This window comes from Doryrhamphus excisus, linkage group LG14 (assembly GCF_037039965.1).
Source record: "Doryrhamphus excisus strain RoL-2023G ecotype Guam linkage group LG14, RoL_Dexc_Guam_v1.1, whole genome shotgun sequence".
Lineage (NCBI taxonomy): Eukaryota > Metazoa > Chordata > Actinopteri > Syngnathiformes > Syngnathidae > Doryrhamphus > Doryrhamphus excisus.
In genome coordinates, this window is record NC_136370.1 from 18542357 (window position 1) to 18563574 (window position 21218).

At 39.2% G+C, this 21218-nt stretch overlaps 1 protein-coding gene across 13 annotated transcripts in view; it reads left to right on the forward strand.

The window, feature by feature from the left end:
• kiaa1109 (KIAA1109 ortholog) overlaps positions 1-21218 on the forward strand; it is a 108773-nt gene that overhangs the window by 80714 nt on the left and 6841 nt on the right. For 7 of the 13 annotated variants that reach the window (XM_078796276.1, XM_078796282.1, XM_078796281.1 and 4 more), the window contains 20 exons: positions 654-777; positions 893-1005; positions 1295-1385; positions 3613-3660; positions 5364-5635; positions 7443-7658; positions 8983-9163; positions 9268-9364; positions 9638-9799; positions 9886-10025; positions 11068-11263; positions 12586-12786; positions 12880-13056; positions 14636-14773; positions 15457-15699; positions 15779-15932; positions 17750-17907; positions 19367-19556; positions 19657-19874; positions 20837-21088. In XM_078796276.1, the coding sequence (XP_078652402.1) occupies positions 654-777; positions 893-1005; positions 1295-1385; positions 3613-3660; positions 5364-5635; positions 7443-7658; positions 8983-9163; positions 9268-9364; positions 9638-9799; positions 9886-10025; positions 11068-11263; positions 12586-12786; positions 12880-13056; positions 14636-14773; positions 15457-15699; positions 15779-15932; positions 17750-17907; positions 19367-19556; positions 19657-19874; positions 20837-21088 (3371 nt within the window). The remainder of the gene's footprint in view (positions 1-653; positions 778-892; positions 1006-1294; positions 1386-3612; positions 3661-5363; positions 5636-7442; positions 7659-8982; positions 9164-9267; positions 9365-9637; positions 9800-9885; positions 10026-11067; positions 11264-12585; positions 12787-12879; positions 13057-14635; positions 14774-15456; positions 15700-15778; positions 15933-17749; positions 17908-19366; positions 19557-19656; positions 19875-20836; positions 21089-21218) is intronic. The other 6 variants (XM_078796280.1, XM_078796284.1, XM_078796286.1 and 3 more) reach the window with 2 other exon arrangements.

A 21218-nucleotide genomic window follows, 5' to 3' on the forward strand; every position in this document is an offset into this window, starting at 1 on the left:
ACATATTGTCAATTTTAATTTATTTTTAAATATTGTTAATTTAATTTATTTTTAAATATTTTTTAAATTTAATTCGTTTTAAAATATTTTTAATTTATTTTTAAATATTTTTAATTTATTTTTAAATATTTTTAATTTATTTTTAAATATTTTTAATTTAATTTATTTTTTTAATATTTTTAATTTTATTTAATTCAATGATAATTATTTTTTAGTTTTTATGAACAGAATAAAGAAACTGTGTGCATGTGTAACGGATGTCAACTGGTGGCGTATAGAGAATGATGGTTAAACCATGGAGCCTATCCCAGCTGTCTTTTGGGCGAGAGGCGGGGTACACCCTGGACTGGTGGCCAGCCAATCACAGGGCACATATAGACAAACAACCATTCACACTCACATTCATACCTATGGACAATTTGGAGTCGCCAATTAGGAAACCGGAGTACCCGGAGAAAACCCACGCATGCACGGGGAGAACATGCAAACCCCACACAGAGATGGCCGAGGGTGGAATTGAACTTCGGTCTCCTAGCTGCGAACCACACAAGCAAAATCACTAAGCTAAATTCCAAGTTTGCAGTCTGCATGCCCTGCAGATTTATGGTTAACCGTGCTCTTAAAGTGCTCTCTATTTTGTGAAAACTCCTTAGGAAATTGGGTGCAAGTGAAGGCACCATCAACCAAGAGATTCAGCGTTACCAACAGCTGGAGTCTGTGGCCGTCAATGACATCAGACGAGATGTCAGAAAGAAGCTGCGTCGTTCCAGCATGAGGGTAAGCTCTCCTCTCAATGGTACTAGCCGCGACTCAAGAACGACACCGTTTCCTTCGTAACTTCAAATATTCATAACTTTAAATATTTGTGACTTTGTTTTTGTCCCTCTGCTAGGCGGCCTCCCTAAAGGATAAGTGGGGTCTTGGCTACAAACCAAGCTACAACCGCTCCAAAAGCATCTCAACAGCAGCAGGTCGACCACCTTTAAAAAGGATGGACAGACAGAGGTAACGACGGCAAGATAATTCATTCAAGTCAAATTATAAAAACGGCTAAAAATGGGCATAATTAATTCATGCGTCGATTTTTTTCTCCGAGGCAATTTTCTTGAAGCGAAGGATGCGTACTATATACTGCTGCCAGCCCTCAGTATAATATGCAGTTAAATGAGGACCAAATAGTATGAATGAAAGATTGACTGCAAATATCATTTTCTTTTAATAAAGCTTGAATTTTAATATTAATACTGCATAATACTTCATGATCAAGATTTTGTATGCCACTTGCTGTTTGCAGTTCCAGAATAGGAGATGTGGATGACTTCCCTGACGTGCGCGTGGATGCATCTTCTCCTGGACCCAGAGTCACTTTCAACATTCAGGATACGGTAACATGAACATTGTCCTTCATGCAGTACTTTCCGTATTTTCTGGACTATAAGTCGCTCTGGAGTATAAGTCGCACAAGGCCAAAAATGCATAATTAGGTAGAAAAAAACATACATAAGTTGCACTGGAGTATAAGTCGCACAAGGCCAAAAATGCATAATTAGGTCGGAAAAAAACATACATAAGTCGCACTGGAGTACAAGTCGCACAAGGCCAAAAATGCATAATTAGGTAGAAAAAAACATACATAAGTTGCACTGGAGTATAAGTCGCACAAGGCCAAAAATGCATAATTAGGTCGGAAAAAAACATACATAAGTCGCACTGGAGTACAAGTCGCACAAGGCCAAAAATGCATAATTAGGTAGAAAAAAACATACATAAGTCGCACTGGAGTATAAGTCGCACAAGGCCAAAAGTGCATAATTAGGTAGAAAAAACATACGTAAGTCGCACTGGAGTATAAGTCACACAAGTCCAAAAATGCATAATTAGGTAGAAAAAACATACGTAAGTCGCACTGGAGTATAAGTCGCACAAGGCCAAAAATGCATAATTAGGTAGAAAAAAAACATACATAAGTCGCACTGGAGTATAAGTCACACAAGTCCCAAAATGCACAATAAGGTAGGAAAAAAAACATACATAAGTCGCACTGGAGTATAAGTCACACAAGTCCAAAAATGCATAATTAGGTAGAAAAAACATACGTAAGTCGCACTGCAGTACAAGTCGCACATGGCCAAAAATGCATAATTAGGTAGAAAAAAACATACATAAGTGGCACTGGAGTATAAGTCGCACAAGGCCAAAAATGCATAATTAGGTAGAAAAAAAACATACGTAAGTCGCACTGCAGTACAAGTCTCACAAGGCCAAAAATGCATAATTAGGTAGGAAAAAACATACATAAGTCGCATTGGAGTATAAGTCCCACAAAGCCAAAAATACATCCTTAGGTAGAAAAAAACATACATAAGTCGCACTGGAGTATGTCGCATTTTTTTGCGGGTAATTTATTTTCCAAACTACTTGACCAAAACAGACATTACGTCATCTTGGAAGGCAAGTTCTAACATGAATAAAAGAATAGAGAACAGGCTGAATAGGTGTAAGATATGCTAACACAATGCTAATTCAGCTACACAAAACATAAACATGAACACAAAAGGTGTCCAGTGTTTATGGAACATAAACACTTTTTTCATTTATAAGTCGCTCTGGAGTATAAGTCGCAGGAACAGCCAACCTATGAAAAAAAGTGTGACTTATAGTCCGGAAAATACGGTAAATAACAAAGCTACATCCTTGATATATGTGTGTTATTATCTACTTATGTCATGTTTTATGATTTGAACATCATAGATGGGTTTAGCCATTTTATTCAACAAATTTTGGCCGGGTGCTCTTCACTATTTTGGTATACGTCTTTAGCGTGTATACACACACACACACACACACACACACACCAAAGCAGTTTCGGAGAAGCAAGCAACAATTCATCAAAGGGTGGGCAAACTGCGGCCCGGTGGCCACATGTGGTCCACCAAGCATTTGAATCCGGCCCTCCAGTTGCTTTCTAAGTCTAACTTTTAACATACAAATTGGCAACATGACTTGCAAGTTTGATGTCTTATTTTGTTTAAAAAAAAAGATAAAATTAGACAAATAATTGAAGGAAATTTATTATAAAAATTATAAGCATAAAATAGTGTGTGTTAAATATTTGTTTTAGCCCCCCGGACAATTTTGTTAACTCAATGCGACCCACGAGTCAAAATATTTGCCCACCCCTGAGTTCCAGTATGCATTCAATGATGGCTAACATTAGTAGCTAGCCTCAGGCACATCATCATCACATCATCATCACATCATCATCACATCATGACTCCCATGACACTTTTCATCTTTCATATCCATGAGGCATTCCCACACACAATTACTGATGTAAATATAATAGTAATAATATAACAGGGCCTTAGCCAACCATCTAAAATATACAATTATTCATTTCTGGATGTAATTTACTCAATAAATAATCTTACATGGCCTTACCCACAACTTATATGCCCTATTAGTACTATAAAGTCTTTCTACAATAAACCCAGGGCAAATATTATTTTACTATATATTTTATATTTTCAGTTTTCATTTATTTTTTTTTTCATTTATGAAAGTTCCATTTTATTTTGATTCCTCTTTTGTTGGTTCAACATTGATAATCAGGCACTGGAGTCTGCAATTGCACCTGTCAGTCCAGGAGATGTGTTCAAGGTATTTGTTAAAAAGTACACTTCTACTACTACTACCAAATAATACAATACTTTCTCTTCTTCTCTGTGATGATCGCATTGCTAGGAGGTTGAAAAGCCAGACAGGATGATCAAATATTGGCTTCGGCTTTCAGGATGCTGGCTTTTTAGGGTCGTGGGGGGGGGGGGGTGCTGGAGGCCAGCCAATCACAGGGCACATATAGACAAACAACCATTGACACTCACATTCATACCTATGGACAATTTGGAGTCGCTAATTAACCTAGCATGTTTTTTGGAATGTGGGAGGAAACCGGAGTACCCGGAGAAAACCCATGCATGCACGGGGAGAACATGCAAACTCCACACAGAGATGGCCGAGGGTGGAATTGAACTCTGCTCTCCTAGCTGTGAGGCTTGAGAGCTAACCACTCATCCGCCGTGCAGCCCATATTCGCATATTAACAATAATTCATGGTTCCATTTATCACAGTGAGTCTTCCAGGTCCTGATGCAGCAAAACAGTCCCAGACCATCACACTACCACCACCATATTTTACTGTTGGAATAATGTTCATTCATTTTCTATTGCTTATCCTCACGACGGTCGTCACCGGCTGTCTTCAGGTGAGAGGCGGGGTACACCCTGGACTGGTGGCCAGCCAATCACAGGGCACATATAGACAAACAACCATTCACACTCACATTCATACCTATGGACAATTTGGAGTCGCTAATTAACCTAGCATGTTTTTGGAATGTGGGAGGAAACCGGAAGAAAACCCACGCATGCACAGCGGAGAACATACATAGGAACATACGAGGCCTGCTTGCTAACCACTCGACCACCATGCAGCTTAAAAATAACAATATATTTTATTATAATTCCACAGTTTTTTCCCTGTTGCTATGTGGGTTCGGGCTATTCTGGTCAAATAAACGAGGAAAACCGAAATGTACATTTTGAAGTCCACATATTCTCATCCTGTCTGGGAACTCTTTTTAAACCTCCTAATTGGCTTTTCAAAAACTAATAAATTGCTGATTTCTAACAATAATCATGCATGGGCATCGCTTGAACTGCAGTGGTTCCCTTTTGCCACTCCAAAACGGGTATCGCCCATTCTAGAGATGACCTGTTCTAAAATGTCAACTGGCAGATCCGATATGTTGTTGACATTCTTGACTTAACTTCCTGTTTTTTTTTCTGTAAGCTATTTATTTATTTGCATGTTATTTAAAATAATATATGTTCCGACATGTTTTAAAAAAGAGAAACCATATACATTGCTAGTTGATCCAGCCTTCAAAGTGAGTAGTATTTGTAGTACTGTTACTTGTGTTTTCCATTTTGTGTACTTGCATAACTCATTGCAATCACCTTTTTGCATATTCTTCTTTATTTATTTGTGTTTTTCATTTTCTCCTGGTCGTGTTGTCATGCCAACCTCATCTCCTTCACCATCTATGTGGTTTTATTCTAAGTGCCTGATGTCTGAGAAAAATAACACGGTGGTGGTGTAATGTCTTCAGATGATACTTGTAATGATAATTATATTGTTATTACTTCATAACAGAACCTTCTCCTTCATTGGTTCTCATCTCTAGGCGGGTTGGGTATCATTTGGATTGCTTTAAAATTCCTGATATCGTAAATCCATAAATAGCTTCCTATTTATGTTCCGACATCAACTGCCCTCCATTGACTTTGATGTTTTTGTGAAGTTCCCCGAAGAGTCAGAGATGGACCTTTTATCAGTCACCATCGACGATCCATCCCATCCTCATCAACCTCACCACCACCTCCATTCTTCATCTCCGACTGGAGACCGGTGCTCGGTGTTCAGCGCTCCTTGCACTCCTGCTGTCCTCTCACCCACGATTCCCTTCCAGCACGACGACATGCGGCGAGACGACCTGTCCTCGTCTTCGTCTGAGGATTCAGAAAAGGACGATGAGTTTGAACGTGAGAGACCGCTCAGCTATCGAAGACCCTTGTAGGTTTTTGTTTCCTTCTACATTATTTGGATTAATGTTCACTATGTTGACAATATGATGCTTTGACAGAACTGCTGTATTGACCCGAATATAAGACGACTCTGATTATATATAAACTAGTATAGATTACCTTTTTTTTTCAAGGTTAGTTTTTGGAAATGTTCTACAATAACTGATAGATTAATAATACCGTATTTTACGGACAATAAGTCGCAGTTTTTTTTCATAGGTTGGCTGTTCCTGCGACTTGAAATCAAGTGGCGGCAGGTTCACCATCCCTTGCCTGGAAGTATTAAAGCATTAGCATCGCATAGCATTAGCACTTCATAGCATTAATGACGTGTGCTGGAGTTAGGTCGGAAAAAGACCCGTTCAAATCGCAACGCAATTTTCATTGCACATTACATTATTCAAATATTTTTGTTAGCGCTCCAGTGCGACTTATGTATGTTTTTTTCCCTTATTATGCATTTTTGGCCTTGTGTGACTTATACTCCGGAGCGACTTATGTATGTTTTTTCCTACCTAATTATGCATTTTTGTCCTTGTGCGACTTATACTTCAGTGCGACTTATGTATGTTTTTTCCTAACTAATTATGCATTTTTGGCCTTTTGCGACTTATACTCCAGTGCTACTTATGTATGTTTTTTCTACCTAATTATGCATTTTTAGCCTTGTGCGACTTATACTCCAGTGCGACTTATGTATGTTTTTTTCTACCTTATTATGCATTTTGGGCCTTGTGCGACTTATACTTCAGTGCGACTTATGTATGTTTTTTCCTACCTAATTATGCATTTTTGGCCTTTTGCGACTTATACTCCAGTGTGACTTATGTATGTTTTTTTCTACCTAATTATGCATTTTTAGCATTGTGCGACTTATACTCCAGTGCGACTTATGTATGTTTTTTCTACCTAATTATGCATTTTTGGCCTTGTGCGACTTATACTCCAGTGCGACTTATGTATGTTTTTTTTCCCTTATTATGCATTTTTGGTCTTGTGTGATTTATACTTCGGAGCGACTTATGTATGTTTTTTCCTACCTAATTATGCATTTTTTGCCTTGTGGGACTTATACTCCAGTGCGACTTATGTATGTTTTTTTCTACCTAATTATGCATTTTTGGCCTTGTGCGACTTATACTCCAGTGCGACTTATGTATGTTTTTTCCCCTTATTATGCATTTTTGGTCTTGTGCGATTTATACCTCGGAGCGACTTATGTATGTTTTTTCCTCCAATTATGCATTTTTGGCCTTGTGCGACTTATACTCCAGTGCGACTTATGTATGTTGTTTTCTACCTAATTATGCTTTTTTGGACTTATGCGACTTATATATACTCCGGAGAGACTTATAGTATAGAAAATACGGTAATTTAAATATTAGTCAATGACAACACAACTGAGCACAAAATACAGTTTATAAATATATTTTGTATTCCGATAGTCGAAAATCTGTATGACGCTGCGACTTATACTCCAGTGCAACTTATGTATGTTTTTTTTTTCAACCTCATTATGCTTTTTTGGACTTATGTGACTTATCCTCCGGAGCGACTTATAGTCCAGAAAATACGGTACTACTAATAATAATAATATAAAAGAAGAGAAATTAAATCAATGAAAAAAATAAAAAATATATTTTTCTTATATATAATGGCGTTTGCGCAGAACAAAGAGAGACTTTTTATAGTAGAAAAAAACAACCCCTCTTGCATTCAGGTCAATACTGTAATTATTTCTGTTTTGATGTAATATTTATATTTCCATTGAACACTTTTGCTCCTTTTCTTTTTAGCCAAGCGCCTCACAGGAAACCATCGGGCTTTTCTGCAGTCAGTCAGTTGTTCAGCGAGCGTTGGCCAAGTACGCCTGGCAGTCGGGGTTTCAGTGGCCCAACCACTGAAAGAAACATCGACTTTGAGCTCGACGTTCGTGTGGAAATCGACAGCGGGAAATGTGTTCTTCATCCCAGCACTCAGCAACCTGAGCACGAGGACATTTCCTTCAAGAGGTGCAGTAAACGTCATCTCCTTTACAGTCTTGTCTCAATCTCTGGAGGTCAGGAATAAAAAAATTGCATATATATATATCACTATATTGACACTTACTATGGTACCCATTATGGCATTGGATGCTCATATCACCGAGTACTTCGGTACGTGACAAAAATAAAATTAAAAAAAAATGACAAAAATGAAAAAAACATTTTTTCAATTAAAAAAAAAAACGTTTGAACAAGCTACAAAATCTAGCGGTTCCATTTCTCTGTGTATTTTTCTCACCTTTGCTTCACAAATTATCACAAATCTTCACTCGCTAAAAATGTACTGCAAAAAAGGCCAGTAAGGATAATTCATAATGGCGCCTACAGAGAACATACTAACTCCTTATTTCTAAAATCACAAATACTTCAACTTGCTGATATAGTTCATCTTCAAACAGCTAAAATAATGCATGAGGCTAAAAATAACCAATTAGCTAAAAGTGTTGACACTTACTATGGTACCCATTATGTCATTGGATGGTCCATATCACCTCATACTTTGGTACGAGGTACATTATTAAAAAGAAAACAACAACAAAAAAAAAACTTAAACTGTATTATGGAAAGCAGGAAGTGAACAAATGTTACAGTTACTGATTGTAAAAGTACCAGATGGAGGGGTAGGATTTAATAAGCTTTGCTTCTTCCTACTCCTTTTGGACATGTGGAACTGTGAACTGATTATGGGATGCACTCAATTGTAATCTGATGCATGTTCAAATGAAATAAAACCATTAAAAAAAAATTTTTAATTGAAAAAAACAAATGAAATTTTTAAATTTAAATGTTAAAATTTTTCTATTTAAAACAAAATTTTAAAATTAAAATTAAAAAATTAAATAATAAAAAAAATTATATTAGGAAAGCAGGAAGTGAACAAATGTAACAGTTACTGATTGTAAAAGTACCAGATGGAGGGGTAGGATTTAATAAGCTTTGCTTCTTCCTACTCCTTTTGGACATGTGGAACTGTGAACTGATTATGGGATGCATTCAATTGTAATCTGATGCATGTTCAAATTAAGTAAAATCATTACCATTAAAAAAATGATAATAAAAACAAATAATTTTGTTAAAAATTTTGGTTGTGTTAATCAATTCAAAATCGATTGTTAAATTCGACCCCACTCCACCTCAAAATCACAGTTGGACTCATGAGGTTTACTAATAAGACAACAAGAGATGTTCCATATTTCAAAATTTTACCCAAAATTTTGAACATTAGCCAAAAAAAAACCACACTAACCAGATGCTAACTTCCTTTTTTCATGACTTTTTGCCCGTTTTCTAGGAGCTGTGATCGCAGCCTTCGGAGTCTCGACCAGGAATCACCCCCCAAGAAGAAAAAAATGCAGCCCACTTATATCTCCACCACTCATCTGCTCGCCGGCAAGAAATGTCCCTCTTCCCTGCAGACCAAATCCAACGACCTCGAGACCACCGTTTTCTATATTCCAGGAGTGGATGTAAAGGTCAGTTTCTCCATCAGCGATCCAAAATGGCCACTGTTTGTAATAGAACGTATCGCTTTGAATTATTAATTATTAATTATTAATCTCCCCCCCTCAAATTCCAGTTGCACTATAACTCCAAGACCCTTAAGACCGAGTCGCCGAATGCCTCACGTGGATCCTCGCTCTCGCGCACTCTCTCCAAAGAGTCCAAGCTGTATGGTATGAAAGATCATGGTCCTCCAAATGCTGTCCAAAGCAAGACTAACTCACTCCTACCTCCCCCGCCCCCATCTGTGTCATCAGGTATTGATTGTTCACGTCATTTTCGATTGCATGTCCTAGCGCCATCTGTAGCCAATAACACTCTGCGCTCTCCATGTCCTTCCATTGCATCCTTGTGCATATTAAAAAAAAAACTAAATTCATTTAGCGGATTTTTCTTCGCCCAAAGACATGAACTTCAAGTTTTTTAACGTCAACGTGTGTTTCTAGCCAAAACTAAAGGAAGCGGAGGAGTGAAAACAGCCAAGCTGTACGCCTGGGTGGCTCTTCAGACTCTACCAGAAGAAATGGTCATCAGTCCTTGTCTGCTCGACTTCTTGGAAAAAGCACTCGAAACCATTCCCATCACCCCAGTGGAACGAAGCTACGCAGGTTTGTTTGCTGAAACGTGATTACGCAATCCGTCACATCCGTCACCGTTTTTTTTTTTTTTATACTCAACTCTTTTTTTATTTCAGTCGTGGCGTCCCAGGAAGAGGACATGGGACAGTTTGATACAGTAGAACCACTGGAGGAGTCCACCACCTCGCTGGTTTCTTCCTCCACATCGGCATATTCTTCTTTCCCTGTGGATGTGGTTGTCTATGTCAGAGTTCAGGTACAACACGTTTCCTGGAATTATATGACCAAATATGGTAATGGTAATGGTTTTATTCCATTTGAACATGCATCAGATTACAATTGAATGCATCACATAATTAGTTCCCAGTTCCACATGTCCAAAAGGAGTAGGAAGAAGCAAAGCTTATTAAATCCTACCCCTCCATCTGGTACTTTTACAATCAGTAACTGTTATATTTGTTCACTTCCTGCTTTCCATAATATAATTTGAGTTTTTTTTTTAATTATTGTTTAATTTCATTTGAACATGCATCAGATTACAATTGAATGCATCCCATAATCAGTTCACAGTTCCACATGTCCAAAAGGAGTAGGAAGAAGCAAAGCTTATTAAATCCTACCCCTCCATCTGTTACTTTTACAATCAGTAACTGTTACATTTGTTCACTTCCTGCTTTCTAATATAATTTAAGTTTATTTTAATTTTATAATTTAATTAAAAAAAAAAAAGTTTTAAATTAAAAAAAATATTTTTAATTAAAAAAAAATTAATGGTTTAATTTCATTTGAACATTTCCTAATATAATTTGAGTTTTTTTTTTATTTTATTTTTTTAATTAAAAATTTGTTTTTAATTGTTTTAATTATTTTTTTAATGGTTTAATTCCATTTGAACATGCATCCCATAATCAGTTCCCAGTTCCACATGTCCAAAAGGAGTAGGAAGAAGCAAAGCTTATTAAATCCTACCCCTCCATCTGGTACTTTTACAATCAGTAACTGTTACATTTGTTCACTTCCTGCTTTCCTGCTAGTTTAAGATCATATTTCTCCTCTCTTGTAGAGAAGTATTGGAAGACATTTTTAGCTAATTGGTTATTTTTAGCCCTATGCATTATTTTAGCTGTTTGAAGATGAACTATATCAGCAAGTTTTAGAAATAAGGAAATAAAAATAAAATAAAATATTAAATAAAAAAATAATAATAAATATATAAAATATACTGGTGTGTTTTTTTTTTTTTAAATCTATAAATCTAAGAATATTCAGTGTTCATGTCCTCGTATGTGTCTTTTCAGCCCTCTCAGATTCGCTTCAGCTGCCTTCCCATGTCCAGAGTTGAATGTATGCTCAAGCTGCCCTCCTTGGATCTGGTCTTCTCCTCTAACCGTGGTGAATTGGAGACCACGACTGGAGCTCATCCAAATGACGGGTCGCACCCACCCTCCTCCACTCCACCAGCGCAGCATATCCCTAAACTACCTCCTAGCAAAGGTCTGTGGCTTTTTGGTTGATGTAGATGGATGGATATATGGATATATGGATATATGGATATATGGATATATGGATATATGGATATATGGATAGATAGATAGATAGATAGATAGATAGATAGATAGATAGATAGATAGATAGATAGATAGATAGATAGATAGATAGATAGATAGATGGGTAGACTTTCTTTATTGTCATTGCACAATATCACAGCAGTGAAATTGCCACCGAAAAGTCATTGTCCCTCGTTTATCACTGTTCACCGACCGTTATAAGTGAATTTCTGCAAAGTACTCCCATGTACATACTACTGTATGTCTCATCAATGTAAGATTACAGTACTACATACTGTACATATGACTTTTGGACTAATAAATAGATCATAGTCCAGTACAGTGGAACCCTCTTATCTTAACACTCCTCCGACTGACTAACCCAGGGGTGGGCAAACTACGGCCCGGGGGCCACATCCGGCCCGCCAAGTGTTTGAATACGGCCCGCCCAATCTTTCCAAAGTATTTCATTTAAAGTCAACATACAACCTGGCATCATGGCCTGAGCCAACCTTTTGATGGTTTTATCAATTTCGTTTTTTGACATGGTCTGTTGTTTACAAAGTTGTTCCTGAAAAAAGGGACACACACACATAATAATAATAATTATTATTATTATTATTAGATTATTATAATTATTATTAGAACTATTATGATTATTATAATTATTATATTAACGCTAATTATTATATTAATTATATATAATATTATTGTTATATTTGCATATTTTACATAATAATAATAATATAATTATTTTTATTTTATTGTAATTGTTATATTTAAATATAAATATAAAATAATTAATAATAGCAGATTGCAATTATTACAATTTTACAGATACAATAATACCAGGTGGACTGTTACTGTAATATACAATATTTTACACGTACTATACAATACTATAAATATATAGTCAAAAGGAGTAGGAAGAAGCAAAGCTTATTAAATTAGGTACATTTGTTTTATGTATTGATCACAATGATAATCAAGCTTTTGTACATGAGCCAATCTTTCTATTGTTGGCTAACGATACTGACGTTTTGGAAAATACTGCCATGCTTTTAATTAGGAGCTTATTTTGCACTTAAACAGGACATGATTAATTGTTGACATGGACTCAAGCGACTTAAGTGGCTTCCACTGTAGTAATCATTCCCCATTCAGTCTATCCCTGCTTTATGTCGATGTATGTTATTCCCAGTACTGCCGATTACAATCAAATAAAAGTCAAATATCAACGTATTTATTTTGCTCTCTTCCCATCCCCAGCCTCTCCATTACTGGGTAGCCCTCTGGGCAGAAGCCGCCACAACAGCAGCCAGTCAGACCTGACTGGACCCCCAAGTAACTCCTCAGGTCTGAGCTTCACTGCCTGCATGTCTGATTTCTCCCTCTACGTCTTCCACCCCTACGGTGCCGGGAAGCAGAAATCTGCTGTCACTGGCCTGCCGCCGGGTCCAAGCCCATTAGGTACGCTAATTCTATTCTAATTCTATCTTTTTTTTTCATACAATAAATGATATTGTGGTCTGTTTTCCGTAAACGTCTATGTTGTTCTTAAAGGGACGGTAGATGAGGAGCCGTCGTCCGTGACGGGAAGGAAGGACTCTCTGAGTATCAACCTGGAGTTTGTTAAAGTCAGCTTATCCAGGATGAGGCGGACTGGAGGCCCCACGTTTATAGAAAGCTTCATTCCTGGTAAAGGAGGCAAAATGGACACCACACTCATCAACATCTCAGGTTTGTTGGCACACTTGACAAATATCACGTTATTCCTGTTTAGTCCACAGTTGGAACTCGGGAATTTTGGACGTTATTAATTAAATTGCATGAGTGGCGAGCACGCAGGCCTCACAGCCAGGAGACCCGGGTTCAATTCCACCCTCGGTCATTTCGGAGCATGCGTGGGTTTTCTCCGGGTACTCCGGTTTCCTCCCACATTCCAAAAACATGCTAGGTTAATTAGCCACTCCAAATTGTCCATAGGTATGAATGTGAGTGTGAATGGTTGTTTGTCTATATGTGTCCTGTGATTGGCTGGCCACCAGTCCAGTGTGTACCCCGCCTCTTGCCTGATGCCAGCTGGGATAGGCTCCAGCATACCTTCGACACTCGGGAGGATAAGCGGTAGAAAATGAATGAATGAATTAATGATTGATTCATGGATGCATGGTGTGAAAAGTGGTTAGCGCGCAGGCCTCACAGCTAAGAGACCCGAGTTCAATTCCACGCTCGGCCATCTCTGTGTGGAGTTTGCATGTTCTCCGGGTAGTCCAGTTTTCTCCCACATTCCAAAAACATGCTAGGTTAATTGGCTAATTGTCCAAATTGTCCATAGGTATGAATGTGAGTGTGAATGGTTGTTTGTCTATATGTGCCCTGTGATTGGCTGGCCACCAGTCCAGGGTGTACCCCGCCTCTTGCCTGAAGACAGCTGGGATAGGCTCCAGCATCCCTGCAACACTTTGGAGGATTAGCGGTAGAAAATGAATGAATGAATAATAATGGATATCAAGGCTGCACGGTGTGTGAGTGGTTAGCGCACAGGCCTCACAGCTAGGAGACCCGAGTTCAATTCCACCCTCGGCTATCTCTGTGTGGAGTTTGCATGTTCTCGCCGTGCATGCGTGGGTTTTCTCCGCATACTCCGACATTCCTCCCACATTCCAAAAACATGCTAGGTTAATTAGCGACTCCAAATTGTCCATAGGTATGAATGTGAGTGTGAATGGTTGTTTGTCTATATGTGCCCTGTGATTGGCTGGCCACCATTTCAGGGTGTACCCCGCCTCTCGCACCACCAAGACAACTGGGATAGGCTCCAGCACCCCCTCGTGAGGATAAGCGGTAGAAAATGAATAAATGAATAATTAAATTATGTTAGGGTTGAAGTATAACTGTTTGAATCCTGATTGATCCGGCACTAATGAATGATAATGTATGTTACAGTTTTGCGTTTCACGGCAACTGTGGCGTTGAAGGGCCATCGAACACGGTGTGAAATCTCATCCCTTGATGACAAAACATTACGTTATCCGTGATGCATCAAGACAAACGTTTTAAAGCAGTGGCACATATATGCTTTAAGTTTATTCCCGAATTAGATTTGTTTTCTGTGAAAAAAACAGACAATTTTCGGAGAAAGACATTTTTTTTGACCAAAATCTGCAAAGTCGCTGGGCTGTGAAGGCTGAATCTTGAATGTGTACTTAAACCAAAATATCCTATCAAAGATGCATATTAAGTATACGCTTCTTCAAGCACTAATCCAAACACAACTGTTTATAATTATGAAAGAAATGTCATCTTTTCCTTGTAGCTGTCTGCGATATTGGCTCCGCTTCCTTCAAGTATGACATGAGACGACTGAGTGAGATCCTGGCCTTCCCAAGAGCCTGGTACCGCCGAAGTATTGCCAGGCGCCTCTTCCTTGGAGACCAGACCATCAATCTACCAGGTGACTTGGTTTTCCTTTTTACCAGCATTGTTGGAGGCTCACTTTAGATGAGTTGGAGTTTTGATACTCTTGTTAGAGGGGCTGCATGGCGGTCGAGTGGTTAGCACGCAGACCTTACAGCTAGGAGACCGGGGGTTCAATTCCACCCTCGGCCATCTCTGTGTGGAGTTTGCATGTTCGGGTACTCCGGTTCCCTCCCACATTCCAAAAACATGCTAGGTTAATTAGCGTCTCCAAATTGTCCATAGGTATGAATGTGAGTGTGAATGTGAGTGTGAATGGTTGTTTGTCCTGTGATTGGCTGGCCACCAGTCCAGGGTGTACCCCCGTCTCTCGCCCGAAGACAGCCGATGACGACCGTCGGTAGAAAATGAATGAACATTATTCCAACAGTAAAATATGGTGGTGGTAGTGTGATGGTCTGGGACTGTTTTGCTGCATCAGGACCTGGAAGACTCACTGTGATAAATGGAACCATGAATTATTGTTAATATGCAAATATGGGCTGCACAGCGGATGGGTGGTTAGCTCGCAAGCCTTACAGCTAGAAGAGCCGAGTTCAATTCCACCCTCGGACATCTCTGTGTGGAGTTTGAATGTTCTCCCCGTTTATGGGTGGGTTTTCTTCCGGGTACTTTTCCAAGGGTATTCCTTGACACATATTGTCTCTTACCTTTCTTCAGCCTCTGGCCCCACCACCCCTGACTCGGCCGAAAACATGACTCAGCATCTGTCCCCCGAGTCCAGCCGCAAAGCGTACTGGAGAACATGGGACGGGAGTACTGGGACTCACATGCCCCAGTCCCCCAATGTTTTCTCTGAGCACTCCACAGGAAGCAACATGTCCCCAGGTGGCCTGGGTCACCTCAAGTCCCCCGCACCCGGTCGCAGCAGGAGCGTGTCCGATTCGTCTGCACCGAGAAGAGGTGAATTTCTACATGGTAAAATGTACGCATGAATTGTTCTTTTCTCCGCTGACTCTTTCCTTCGCTTCTTCTCGTCCAGATTCAGTGACAAAAACATCCACGCCCTCATTCGGTAAAAATGGTAAAGCAGCAGGCCAGCAGGGGGCGCCGTGGGAGACGCTGGTGGTGTTCGCCATCAACCTGAAACAGCTCACTGTCCAGATGAATATGAGCAACGTCATGGGAAACAACACGTATGTTATTAACGTTTATGTACTTTTTAACATGGACATGACAATACCACCATCACACCATGATGATAACGAGTCATAAGTCCAATTGTTATCGTTTATGTATATATATGTGTGTGTGTGTATACATGTGTGTATATATGTGTGTATAAAAGACAAAAACGGGAAAAATGAGAAAAAGAGAAAAAATGAAAAACAAGAAAAATTGAAAAAATCACAAAAAATTACAAAAAAGTAATCGGATTACTTTTGTAATTTTTTTGTATTTTTTTTGTAATTTTTTTGTATTTTTTTTGTAATTTTTTTGTAATTTTTTAATTTTTTCTTGTTTTTCATTTTTTCTCTTTTTCTCATTTTTCCCGTTTTTGTCTGATTTTTGTGAAATTTGAAAAATGACATGACTGAAAAAAATGAGAAAAGACAAAAACGGGAAAAATGAGAAAAAGAGAACAAATGAAAAACAAGAAAAATTGAAAAAATCACAAAAAATTACAAAAAAAATTACAAAAGTAATCTGATTACAAAAGTAATCCAATTACTGTTGTAATCGCACACACGTGTGTGTGTATATACACATGTGTGTGCATATACACATGTGTGTGCATATACACATGTGTGTGCATATACACATGTGTGTGCATATACACGTGTGTGCATATACATGTGTGTGCATATACACGTGTGTGCATATACACATGTGTGTGCATATACACGTGTGTGTGCATATACACGTGTGTGTGCATATACACGTGTGTGTGCATATACACGTGTGTGTGCATATACACGTGTGTGTGCATATACACGTGTGTGTGCATATACACGTGTGTGTGCATATACACGTGTGTGTGCATATACACGTGTGTGTGCATATACACGTGTGTGTGCATATACACGTGTGTGTGCATATACACGTGTGTGTGCATATACACGTGTGTGTGCATATACACGTGTGTGTGCATATACACGTGTGTGTGCATATATGTGTATATATACAAATGTGCGTATATGTGTGTATGTATATATACATGTGTGTATATGTGTGTATGTATATATACATATGTGTATATGAGTTTGCATGTTCTCCCCGTGCATGCGTGGGTTTTCTCCGGGTACTCCGGTTTCCTCCCACATTCCAAAAACATGCTAGGTTAATTAGCCACTCCAAATTGTCCATAGGTATGAATGTGAGTGTGAATGGTTGTTTGTCTATATGTGCCCTGTGATTGGCTGGCCACCAGTCCAGGGTGTACCCCGCCTCTCACCCCAAGAAGACAGCTGGGATAGGCTCCAGCACTCCAGACCCCCGTGAGGATAAGCGGTAGAGAATGAATGAATGAAAAAGTTAAGTTAAGATGAATTTAAGTCAGAATTACTGAAATGTCTCCTGTCACGAATACAGCGACCTCATATCTGTGGCAGCACTGATGAGCTCAGCAATTTTTACAAAGTTCTATTTCAGCTTATCCCTCACCTGGGAGGCCGGAATAGTCAACTCTCCTCTTCCATGTGAATTATTTAGGTGTTAAGAATTATTAACATCTATAATCCGCTGGTTCAGCAGTTTTGGTTGTAGCTATTTATTTCTTGGACAGGACAGGAATTTACTGCACGTAAAAATGAATTCAAATGTATAACTAAGCTAAGCTAATCCACACGTGTACAAATGGATATCTTGTCGAGGTATCGGTGTCACCAACGGTTGCTTGACCTTTTGTTGATTCTTTCCTGTTCTTATTTTCGGACGTTCCTCGCTCTTGACAGTCATTTATGTTTCATAGAGAGCACTGGTGCATTATTCATCAGCCTTATTCCCCCTGCAGCTGGACAACCAGCGGTCTGAAGAGCCAAGGCCGTCTATCTGTGGGCAGCAACCGCGACAGAGAGATCAGCATGTCTGTCGGCCTGGGACGCTCCAAGCTGGACTCCAAGGGTGGTGTGGTGGGTGGAAATATAGATGTCAACACCCTGGAGATGGTCTGTAAGTAAACAAAGCACATACGGTCTAAGCAGCTGGGCTTTGTTTTTGTTGTTTTTGCTCTGCGGCTTGTTAGGGAGCTCTTATTCCATTCCTCGTATTTCATTTTGTTTTCATCTGCATGTATACAATTGAGAAATGACATCAGAATTGGTCAGAGTCGGCTGGGATAGGCTCCAGCTTACACCCGTGACCCTAGTGAGGACAAGCAGCATAGAAAATGTATGAATGCATGAATGAACTTACTCAAATTGAGTCACTATAATACAGAAGTTGTGTCTCAGTTGCCGCTTTGGGGGGGGGGGTGTAATGGTTTAATTTCATTTGAACATGCATCAGATTACAATTGAATGCATCACATAATCAGTTCACAGTTCCACATGTCCAAAAGGAGTAGGAAGAAGCAAAGCTTATTAAATCCTACCCCTCCATCTGGTACTTTTACACTCAGTAACTGTTACATTTGTTCACTTCCTGCTTTCCTAATATAATTAAAGTTTTTTTTTTGCTTTTTTTAATGTGTTTTTTATTTTTTTTTTATTAAATTTTTTTTTCATGGTTTAATTTTATTTCAACATGCATCAGATTACAATTGAATGCATCCCATAATCAGTTCCCAGTTCCACATGTCCAAAAGGAGTAGGAAGAAGCAAAGCTTATTTAATCCTACCCCTCCATCTGGTACTTTTACAATCAGTAACTGTTACATTTGTTCACTTCCTGCTTTCTGAATATAATGTAAGTTTTTTTTAATGTGTATTTTAATTTTTTTTTTAATTTTTTTGTTTTGTTCATTTGTTCACTTCCTGCTTTCCTAATATAATTTAAGTTTTTTTTATGTGTATTTTAATTTATTTTTTTAATTTTTTGTTTTGTTCATTTGTTCACTTCCTGCTTACCTAATACAATTTGGGTCTTTTTATTTTATTTTTTGATAAAAACAAGTATATATAATTTTAATGGTTTTATTTAATTTGCACATGCATCATATTACAATTGAGTGCATCCCATAATCAGTTCACAGTAACTGTTACATTTGTTCACTTCCTGCTTTCCTAATATAATTTAATTTTTTTTATTTTATTTTTTTATTAATTTTTTTTTATGTGGTTTTTAATTTTTTTTTATTTAAAATATTTTTTTAATGGTTTAATTTCATTTGAACATGCATCAGATTACAATTGAATGCATCCCATAATCAGTTCACAGTTCCACATGTCCAAAAGGAGTAGGAAGAAGCAAAGCTTATTAAATCCTACCCCTCCATCTGGTACTTTTACAATCACTAACTGTTACATTTGATCACTTCCTGCTTTCCCAATATATATTTTTTTCTTTTTTGTCACGTACCGAAGTACTCGGTGATATGAGCATCCAATGCCATAATGTGTACCATAGTAAGTGTCAATATAGTGATATATAGTATGTATATATATATATATAGTTCCTTTTTGTTTCCTAGCGCACATCTCTGAGCACCCGAACCAGCAACCCAGCCATAAAATCCAAATCACCATGGGCTCCACTGAGGCCCGAGTGGACTACATGGGCTCCAGCATCCTAATGGGCGTGTTCAGTAATGCTGACCTGCAACTGCAAGACGAGTGGAAAGTCAACCTGTGTACCGTCGATTCCAGCATATCGGAGAAAAGGTATTATATTACATCAGCGCTTGATTGCACTTGATACCATTGATACCATTGTTCCACGTATAACCCTCCTACCCCCCCACCCCCCACCGCTTCCTTCCAGCGAGATCTTTGTCCACGGGGACTTGCAGTGGGACATTTTCCAGGTGATCATTTCACGCTCCACTACGCCAGACCTCATCAAGATCGGCATGAAGCTGCAGGAGTTTTTCACGCAGCAGTTTGACACCAGCAAGCGGGCGCTCTCCACGTGGGGCCCCGGCCCCTACCTGCCTCCTAAAACCCCCGTCATCAACACCGATAAAGGAGCGGCAGAGCTTTGTAAGCGTACTCTTTTTTTTTTTTTTTTTCAGAATATGAGAAAATACAATCAATACAATTTCACGACATTAGAGAGTGAAAGATGGAAATATTGTATTATTATGATATTAATTAGTACTATATATTATCATAACAATGGTTTATTTGGTCACAAAAAATCAGTTCATTTTCTACCGCTTTTCCTCACGGGGGTGCTGGAGCCTATCCCAGCTGTCTTGGGGTGAGAGGCGGGGTACACCCTGGACTGGTGGCCAGCCAATCACAGGGCACATATAGACAAACAACCATTCACACTCACATTCATACCTATGGACAATTTGGAGTGGCTAATTAACCTAGCATGTTTTTGGAATGTGGGAGGAAAGACCCGGACGGGAAGAACATGCAAACTCCACACAGAGATGGCCGACAGTGGAATCGAACTCTGGTCTCCTTTCTGTGTGGCCTGTGCACTAACCACTCCCACACCGTTTCAATCGCCAATTAACCTAGCATGTTTTTGGAATGTGGGAGGAAACCGGAGTACCCGGAGAAAACCCACGCATGCACGGGGAAAACGAGGGTGGAATTGAACCCTGGTCTCCTAGCTGTGTGGCCTGCACGCTAACCACTTAATCACCGTACAAAACTCATTCATTCATTCGTTTTCTACCGCTTTTCCTCAAGAGTATCGCGGAGGTGCTGGAGCCTATCCCAGCTGTCTTGGGGCGAGAGGCGGGGTACACCCTGGACTGGTGGCCAGCCAATCACAGGGCACATATAGACAAACAACCATTCACACTCACATTCATACCTATGGACAATTTGGAGTCGCTAATTAACCTAGCATTATTTGCATTTTCATCGAGGTAAGGACTTGATGACGTCGTTGAACTAATAAACACAAGTAAAAAGATGCTAATAATCGTTAGCAGCCGCCATGGTGAGAATCTATTTACCCTCATTTTGTGTCTCGCATGCAGACATGGATGCAGCTCATCACCGCCATTGGCCCGGCGTGCTGAAGGTCATCGCCGGCTGCCACATATCCCTCTTCCAGATGCCTCTACCCGAGGACACGGTGCAGCTGGGGGGTTCAATGAGCCTGCACGGCAATCACATGACCCTGGCTTGCTTCCACGGACCCAACTTCCGCTCCAAGTCGTGGGCCCTTTTCCACCTGGAAGAGCCCAACATCGCCTTCTGGACCGAGGCGCAGAAAATACTGGAGGATGGTGAGAGAACGCTTTCATTTTAAGGTCCTCTGTTGTGTCCGTCCGGTACGCTAATGCAGTGGTTTTCAAGCACTGTCCCGCGGCACACTAGTGTACCTTGAATATTCCTTTAACCAATCCGATTGAGGTA